The following is an 8642-nucleotide window of genomic DNA, read 5'->3' on the forward strand; positions in this document are numbered from 1 at the left end:
ACTTAGAATTCCTATAGCAGCATGAAAAGAAACTCTTCTGCCGGGAGATAGGAAAGGGGTCTCCTCCTCTCCGTAAAGGTAAAGGTAAAGGTAAAGGTAAAGGGACCCCTGACCATTAGGTCCAGTCGTGGCCGACTCTGGGGTTGTGGCGCTCATCTTGTTTTATTGGCCGAGGGAGCCGGCGTCCAGCTTCCGGGTTATGTGGCCAGCAGGACTAAGCCGCTTCTGGCAAGCAGAGCAGCGCACAGAAACGCCGTTTACCTTCCCGCTGGAGCGGTACCTATTTATCTACTTGCACTTTGACGTGCTTTCGAACTGCTAGGTTGGCAGGAGCAGGGACCGAGCAACGGGAGCTCACCCCGTCGCAGAGATTCGAACCGCCGACCATCCGATTGGCAAGTCCTAGGCTCTGTGGTTTAACCCTCAGCGCCACCCGCATCCGTAGAGCAGCCTTATTTCCAACAGGGGTGACCTCTGAAGGGGGCCGGGCTCCCTGCAATCACCAGTCCTGACCAGTATGGTGATGGGAGCTGGACAGGGCACCAGTTTGGGAAGGCTGCCACGGAGAGCGAGGAAGTTTCTGTTGCTGGGAAATGAAGCAGTTCTGAGAAAGGTGTGTGCTTGCGGTGACTGCAAAGGGAGACACACCCACCCCATGCCAAATTCCAAGAAAGGGTGTTTCCAAATCAGGACTCGAACCCATGGCTTCAAGTTAGAAGGAAGGAGATTCTGGCTTGACGTCAGGAAGAGCTTTCTGACAGACGGAGCCGTTCGACTGTGTGGGTTGGAAGGCGGTGTATTCTCCTTCCTCAGAGGTTTTTAAGCAGAGGTTGTTTTAGCTGAGATTCCCGCATTGCAGCGGGGTTGGGCTGGATGACCTCCAAAGGTCCCACCCACCTCTACAGTTCTATGATTCTATCATAATAAGCAATGGCATTGTTTGGCTCTATTTTGCCTTATTGGACCATTTCTCACCTTCAGTAGCAGCAGGGGGGGGGGAAATTGCCTGGGGGCAGTGTGGTGCAGTGGTTAGAGTACCCTGCAAGGAGCTGGGTGTAAAGGTAAAGGGACCCCTGACCATTAGGTCCAGTTGTGGACGACTCTGGGGTTGCGGCGCTCATCTCGCTTTATTGGCCGAGGGAGCCGGCGTACAGCTTCCGGGTCATGTGGCCAGGAGCAGGGACCGAGCAACGGGAGCTCACCCCGTCGCAGGATTCAAACCGCCGACCTTCTGATCGGCAAGCCCTAGGCTCTGTGGTTTAACCCACAGCGCCACCCGTGTCCTAAGGAGCTGGGAGAGCAGGGTTCAAATCCTGCACTCAGCCACAAACCTCTCTCTGTCTTTCTGCAGTTCATGGAGAAGAATGGCTACTTGCCAGGGTGGCTATGATCTGTCTCCAGAGAGGGCATTGATTCTGAATGGGCCCATTCACTACGAACCCCAAAATTCAGGATCCCGTGCAAATCTATGCCAAAGTCTTGCAGGGTTTTTTAGGGGTATTTTGCAGCGTTTTGGAGCGCCCCGCAAACTGAGTTATTGTACACCCTCCAGAATTTCTACTCTTAAAATAGGCATGTCTTATTGACTGGTTTGCAGGGGGTTCCAAATTTGGGGGGGTTCGAAGTTAATGTCAAGAACGAACCCCATTTTTGTTGTATCGTTTGCTCAGCTTGTGGGGCTCTGCAAAACGTGGGGGTTTCGCTGGAAAATGCTGCAACACCCCCCCCCCAAAAAAACCCTGAAAATATTTGGCCCAGGTTTGTCCCAAATTTTGGGTTCACAGTTAATATCGAGAACGAACCCCATATTTGTAGTCTCGTTTGATCAGTTTGTGCGGTTCTGCAAAACGTGGGGGTTTCGCTGAAAAGGTTACTAAAAGAACCCATGGAAGGGAGTTTTAGGATTTAATCTTGTGTAATATTCTGGTATTTGCAAGAATGTTTTTCTGTGAACGAACTTGTAAAACCAAATAAAATAAAATAAAATAAAATAAAATAAAATAAAATAAAATAAAATAAAATAAAGAGAAATTGGATGGAGGCGGGATCCCGTGGAAGCAAAGAAGATCTTTATTTTCTGTGGCAAACAAGAGTATACCCCAACCGTGCAAGGAAGTAAGAGAGGCCCAGAACAACAAAGGGCAATCCCTTTTAAAGACTGTCACCCACAGCTTAACCAAAAGCTTAACCAAAATACATCGCCGACAGAGGTGGTCTCCAACAGAAATTTGAGAGCGCAGCTTCTCTCCTGGCCAGTGGCACGAAGGGGCACCCATATTTTGTTGTTGTCGTCGTGGGTGCCCGTCCCCCGTCTCTGCGTGCGGTCGAGATCCCTGCGTACTGGAATGTGTGGGCGCACTTCTGAGCATGGGAAGAGTTCCTTAACCAAGTGACCGTCCAGTGTGTGTCCAGGTCTCTGATCCTAGTCAATCGAATCCTTTCTTAGTCGACACCTGGGGGGGGGGGGTAGGATTGCTGCAAATCTGGATTTCCCTGGACATTGCTGGGATTTCAAAGGTGGATTTCAAAGGCGGAACAATGTTGGGGTTTGCCTTTAAAAAGCTCAACAATGTTGGGGTTCGCCTAAAAGAAATTCAACAATTTTAGGGTCTTCCTAAAAAATGAAGTTTGACAATGTTGGGGTTCACCTAAAAATGAAGTTCGACAATGTTGGGGTTCACCTAAAAGAATCTCAACAATTTTAGGGTCTTCCTAAAAACAGAAGCTCAATTATGTTGGGGTTCGCCTAAAAGAAGTTCAACAATTTAGGAAGAGCAGTCTTTGGACTGTGGAACCGCACAGTTGTGGGGGGCCAAGCCCCTCTTGAAACGGCCGTGCTGCAAAATTTGGACACCCTGCATGCAGACTGGAGACGTAAGAAGCGAATAAACCGTATTTCTTAAAGCCATGACAGTCTCCGCCGTGCCTCAGTTCTTCAAAGGGACTGAGACCTGGGGTGAGTGCTGGGGACCCCCATTCCCAAAATCTTGGGCAGAGAGAGGGGAAGGCACCCCCCCCATTTTTGTAACGATATGTTAGGTTGCAGTGATATCTGCGTTTCAGCCTCGGGGTTGGATTCGGACGCAACAGGTAAACCTCACAACTCTGGATTCGCACTCAAGACTGGTGGGTGTGGGTGGGTATGGATGCCCTCTGGTATCTCGCAAGCAGCTTTGCAGATGGGGGAGCGGCGGTTCGGTCGATGAAGCAGGAAGGTTTTTTAAAAGAGAAAAAAAAACACAGCCTGGAAAAAAAGGAAGTTTTCTTCGGGTGCTTGCAAGTGCAAAAGCCAGAGGAACTACAGGAGACTGCAGAGGACTCCAGGTGCTATGAAAAGGAGGAGGGAAGGGATAAGGAAGGAAGGGAAAAGGACCATGCCGGAAGATGTCTGTCGTGTGTTGAGCTGATCCTTCAAGTGCTGGATTGTTTTATCCTTTTTGTTTCTGCGGAAACAAAGAAATGGTTCGTCAGTCGGCGTCTCCTCCTTAAATGAGAGGACCAGCAAAGGCAAGGCCACTGCTTCCCTCTGCTGGAAGCAGGAAACTGGACCAGGGATGGAGCCACCGGGAGGCCTCATCCTGCAGGGCTCTTCTGAGTTGTTGTTGTTGTTTTATTATTATTATTATTATTATTATTATTATTATTATTATTCCCTGCCCACCTGGTCGGGTTTCCCCAGGCACTCTGAGCAGCTCCCAACAGGATATTAAAAACACAAAAAAAGTCAAACATTAAAATCTTCTCTAAACAGGGCTGCCTTCAGATGTCTCCTAAAAGTCAGATAGTTCTTTATTTCCTTGACGTCTGGTGGGAGGGCGCCACCACCGAGAAGGCCCTCCACCCGGTTCCCTGTAACCTCACTTCTCGCAGGGAGGGAACCGCCAGAAGCAGAAGGCCCTCGGGAGAGGGACCCCGGTGTCCGGAGTCGAGACGCTCCTTCAGGTCTACTAGGCCGTTTAGGGGTTTCAAGGTCAGCACCAACCCTTGGAATTGTGCCTGGAAACGTCCTGGGAGCCAATGTAGGACTTTCAGGACCGGGGTTATGTGGTCTGCACTCCCAGTCCCCAGGCTGGCTGCCGCATTCTGGATTAGTTATAGTTTCTGGGTCACCTTCAAAGGCAGCCCCACGGAGACCGCATGGCAGTAGACCAAGTGGGAGATAACCAGAGCATGCACCACTCTGGCAAGACTGCGGGCAGGGAGGGTCTCATCCTGCGTCCCAGATGGAGCTGCCCTGGAAACAGAACTGACCTGCACCTCCATGGACAGCGGTGAGTCCAAAATAACCCCCAGGCTGCACACCTGGTCGTTCAGGGGCACAGTGACCCCATTCAGGACCAGGGAGTCCCCCACACCTGTCCCCCAAAAACAGTCCTTCTGTCTTGTAAGGATTCAACCTCTATCTGTTAGCCGCCATCCATCCCCCAACTGCCTCCAGACACTCGTGTGGTGATATTCCACTAACTTGGTGGGGGCAGAAGGGCATTTAGGCTTGGCGGCTAATGATCAAACCTCCCCAGCCTGAGACACTCTACCTCTGGGGCTAAAAGCAGAAAACCAGGGAGGTGTGATCGACTTCTCGCCTCTCTCGGCCCTTTGGGGTTGCCAAAGCTTTGGGATTTCGGAGCTGAACGCCACAAGGGTGTCCTTACGCAGGTGTAGAATTTTAATCGGCTGTTCTTACCCTTGTTGCTTGTAGTCTTCCAGGCTGTTGTTCAACTGGGAGAGCTGATTCTGGAGAAGGGTTTTTTGATCTGGGAAACGGAAAATGAGGGCTTTTTAGATTCCCCATCGCTCATTCCCCCCCCCCTTTGCCAAGCCAGCAGCGGACAATCTATTATTATTATTATTATTATTATTATTATTATTATTATTTTCACAAATTTTGCACCTCGGTCTCGGAAACCCTGAGTTGGGGCTTTCCTGGGGGTCCACCCTCCCAGCCCCTGAGGATCGGCCGGCTTTTACTCGCGACCGGGCCTTAAGACCTGTGGAACTCCCTGCTACATCAGGAAACCGAGCCTGATGAGGAACGGTCGAAGGAGCTGGGTATGTTTACCCTGGAAAAGAGGAGGCTGAGAGGAGATAGGGGAGCCACCTTCAAATATCTCTTATGGGCTGCCATATGCTTGTTTTCTCCTGCTCGGGAGGGCAGGACTCGAACCCGTGGCTTCAAGTGACAAGGAAGGAGATTCCGACACAACATCTGGGAAAGATTTCTGACAGACGGAGCTGTTCAATCGTGGGACAGAAGGGGGGACTCTTCTTCCTCGGACACTTCTAAGCAGAGTTGGGGTGGCCAGCTGTCCTGGATCCTTGAGCCAAGATTCCTGCATTGCAGGGGGTTGGGATGGATGACCCCTGGGGGTCCCTTTCAGTGAATCAGGCCTCCCCCCACTCCTGGGCAAGAGGGGCTCTGCTTTCCTCCTGGCTCTCCCCATCCCAACTGCCAAGCCCCAAGGGGCTTCTGAGACCCCCGCCGTTCGGTTATCTCACCCTTCTGATGTTTGACCGCTTCCTCCTTCGCTTTGATGGCATCTTCCAGCACAGATGTGTTTTTCCTCAAATGTTGCTATGGACAGGAAACGAAAACACAAGACGTTTGAGGTCGTGGGTGGGGAACCTCTGGCTTCCGGGAGAACGGACATGGCCTGCCAATTAATTCTCTCTTTGTGGCCCCTGGGACTCTCCCCGGCCCCCACCTCACTACTCCTCCTTGGGCATTTTGGAAGGGCTGGGATGTGGCCTTGGACTCCGAACATGCCTCTTCCTTCCCTGGAAGGAGCATTGTGCGAATGGGTGCGTTTGGAAGCGAACTTCCTGATCGGGGGCAAAATTTGCACCCGTCGCCCCAACCTGTGAACCGACGGACCCTGCTAAAATGGTGAAATTAACTGCCAAACTAAGGCAGCAGAATGGCGACGTGTTTACGGAAGAATGGAGGCGATGGGTGGATGATCTCTCAAAAGATCACCGGTACACAAAGATAGGTAGATGACAGATGATATAGATAGATAGATAGATGATAGATAGATGATAGATAGATAGTAGATAGATAGATAGATAGATAGATAGATAGATAGATACGGTAGATAGAATGATAGAGAGATAGAGATAGGAAGATGAGAGAGAGAGAGAGAGAGAGAGAGAGAGAGAGAGAGAGATCATATATGGAAGATAGATGATAGATAGATGATAGATAGATAGAATGGTGATAGAGTGAGAGAGATGATAGAGAGATAGATAGATAGAGATAGGAAGATAGAGAGAGAGAGATGATAGATGATAGACAAACAAACAAACAAACAAACAGACAGACAAACAAACAAACAAACAGACAGACAAATAGATAGATGATAGATAGATAGACAGATAGAAGATAGATTACCACTTCTTCTTTGCAGGAGTTCCAATGCTCTGTGGTGTTCTCAAGGCTCTGATTGACAGCTGCCAGTTGTGCCCGAAGCGCATCGCTTCCTGTCATTTTGTCCTCAGCGGAGAAGGTAAGGTTGTAGCACCGGGATTTGCATTCAGTCCTTTCCTTTATGTATAAAGCCAGGAAGGTGAAAAACAGGACCAAGGTGACAGCCAAACCGCAGACAGTGACCCAAAGCTTCCATTTTGGACTTGAGGGCTTCTTCGATATCTCGGTCAGGGATTGGGGACAACGCTCGTATGAAACCTCTCCACCCATCAGAAGCGAAACCCAAAAAGAGAGATCTCTGCTCCAGACACAGGACAAAACTCTCCTCCTTCCCCGAAACTCCACGCCTCCTCCAAAGCTATCTCAAAACTTTCTTTTCCTCTTATCCCGCTGACTTCGCAGAAATGGTACTGGCGGTGTGGAGGATGAGCTCAGCTTTCAGAATCGAAACTTAACCCGGTCACCGTTTGCAAAAGCAGGAACTGGACCTGTTGTGGCCTGCTAGCGAGAGGGTTGTTTTGTTTTTCTAAAAACGAAAACGATTGGAGTGCCCTTTTGGCCGAAAAGTTGAAGTTTGCTGACCCAGTGCGAGGCTGCTGTGAGGGCCAAGCGTGGGTTTTTGGGGGGAATTCCTTGCTGTGAAGATGAGGAAAGTGATCCAGAATGCAGAGGTCCAAGTAAACAAACTATAAATTGACAGACAGTAGCAATATATGAAACAACTCAATTCTTATAACTAACATCCTGTGTACTCCCAGTGATGTGAACAATTGTAAAACTTGTAAAACAAGAAATTAAAAATGACTTCCAATTAGTCTCACGGTACTTTATCCGTTTATTATCTTATACCGCACAGCTACATATTTCTTATATAAAAGGTAAAGGGACCCCTGACCACTAGATCCAGTCGTGACCGACTCCGGGGTTGTGGCGCTCATCTTGCTTTACTGGCCGAGGGAGCCGGTGTACAGCTTCCGGGTCAGAGCAGCGCACGGAAACGCCGTTTACCTTCCCGCCGGAGCGGTACCTATTTATCTACTTGCACTTTGACGTGCTTTCGAACTGCTAGGTGGGCAGGAGCAGGGACCGAGCAATGGGAGCTCACCCCATCACGGGGATTCGAACCGCCAACCTTCTGATCGGCAAGCCCTAGGCTCTGTGGTTTAACCCACAGCACCACCCGCATCCCTTATATATTTCTTATATAGTTTCTGTTAACTACCCTACAAACTTATATTTCTGCAATGCAAGGTTCAGTCTAATTCTGCCAAGAAGTTTCCTTTTATACCGTAATTGTTAAAGAAATTATTTACGTATGCCGCAACAGCTGCCTGGATATTGTTAGACCAGAGAAGGAAACAAGAAGCTGTCCCGACTTTAAAAGACTGGCAAATCAGGTTACACTGGTACCTTGGTTCTCAAACTTAATCTGTTCCGGAAATTCCATTCCAAAACCAAAGCGTTCCAAAACCAAGGCACGCTTTCCCAAAGAAAGTCATGCAAAACAGATTGATCCGTTCCAGACTTTTAAAAACAACCCCTAAACAGCCATTGGACATGGATTTTACTATCTAGTGAGGCCATTGATCCATAAAACGAAAGCAAGAATCAATGTACTGTACTATAAAATAAATAAGACAGTATTGTAGATGATAAAAATTAAAATTAATTTTTCGTCTTCCCTGCACTGATGACAGTCCTTGTTCGGATGGGGGGGCTTTTATCCATTTCCACAGTCACACAATGAATTGATCAGTAGCTGAACTGGGTTCCGCACAGGCACAAAAAACAAATGAACCGAAAAAGCCTCAAAAACAAAAATGCAAAATAAAGAGCAAAAACAAAAGCGCCAAATAAAGAGCGAAAACAAAAGCGCCAAACTTAATCCTTTCCGGAAGTCCGTTTGACTTCTGAAATGTTCGGAAACCGAGGCGCAGCTTCTGATTGGTGCAGGCGCCCCGGAAACAATAGCCGACAGCTGCGTCGGACGTTTGGCTTCCGGAAAACATCCAAAAGCACTTACTTCTGGGCTTTTGACGTTTGAGAACCAAGGTGTTTGTGAACCAAGGTACCAGTGTAAATAACTTTTTTGGGTTAAGGGGCACAGCGCTTGCCTTGCGTACTGGCTATGTTGCGGTTGTTTCTGCTTCTGCAACAAATAAAAGGCAGGCAAATAATACGATTTGTCCTCATATTATTTACTCCTTTTGTCCAGTTT

At 48.7% G+C, this 8642-nt stretch overlaps 1 protein-coding gene across 1 annotated transcript; it reads right to left on the reverse strand.

Moving 5' to 3' along the window:
• Nucleotides 1-2047: 2047 nt before the first annotated feature.
• On the reverse strand, nucleotides 2048-6734 carry LOC308467494 (uncharacterized protein). Its single transcript, XM_080989282.1, has 4 exons — nucleotides 6389-6734; nucleotides 5497-5572; nucleotides 4685-4754; nucleotides 2048-3443 (listed from the first exon to the last, which is right to left on the reverse strand). The coding sequence occupies exons 1-4, from the start codon at nucleotides 6692-6694 to the stop codon at nucleotides 3299-3301; spliced, it is 597 nt and encodes a 198-aa protein (XP_080845408.1). The 5' UTR covers nucleotides 6695-6734; the 3' UTR covers nucleotides 2048-3298.
• Between the last annotated feature and the right edge of the window lie 1908 nt (nucleotides 6735-8642).

This window comes from Podarcis pityusensis (genome assembly GCF_964106645.2).
Source record: "Podarcis pityusensis genome assembly, chromosome: 18".
Classification (NCBI taxonomy): Eukaryota; Metazoa; Chordata; class Lepidosauria; order Squamata; family Lacertidae; genus Podarcis; species Podarcis pityusensis.

What these genes read in the sequence shown, in the direction of transcription:
- LOC308467494 (XM_080989282.1), bottom strand. Translation starts at nt 6,694, where the DNA reads ATGGGTGGAGAGGTTTCATACGAGCGTTGTCCCCAATCCCTGACCGAG. An exon ending in AGCGGTCAAACATCAGAAGG is followed by an intron (nt 4,755 to 5,496) that starts GTGAGATAACCG and finishes TCCGTTTCCCAG; the next exon opens with ATCAAAAAACCCTTCTCCAG. An exon ending in GAAGACTACAAGCAACAAGG is followed by an intron (nt 3,444 to 4,684) that starts GTAAGAACAGCC and finishes TTGTTTCCGCAG; the next exon opens with AAACAAAAAGGATAAAACAA.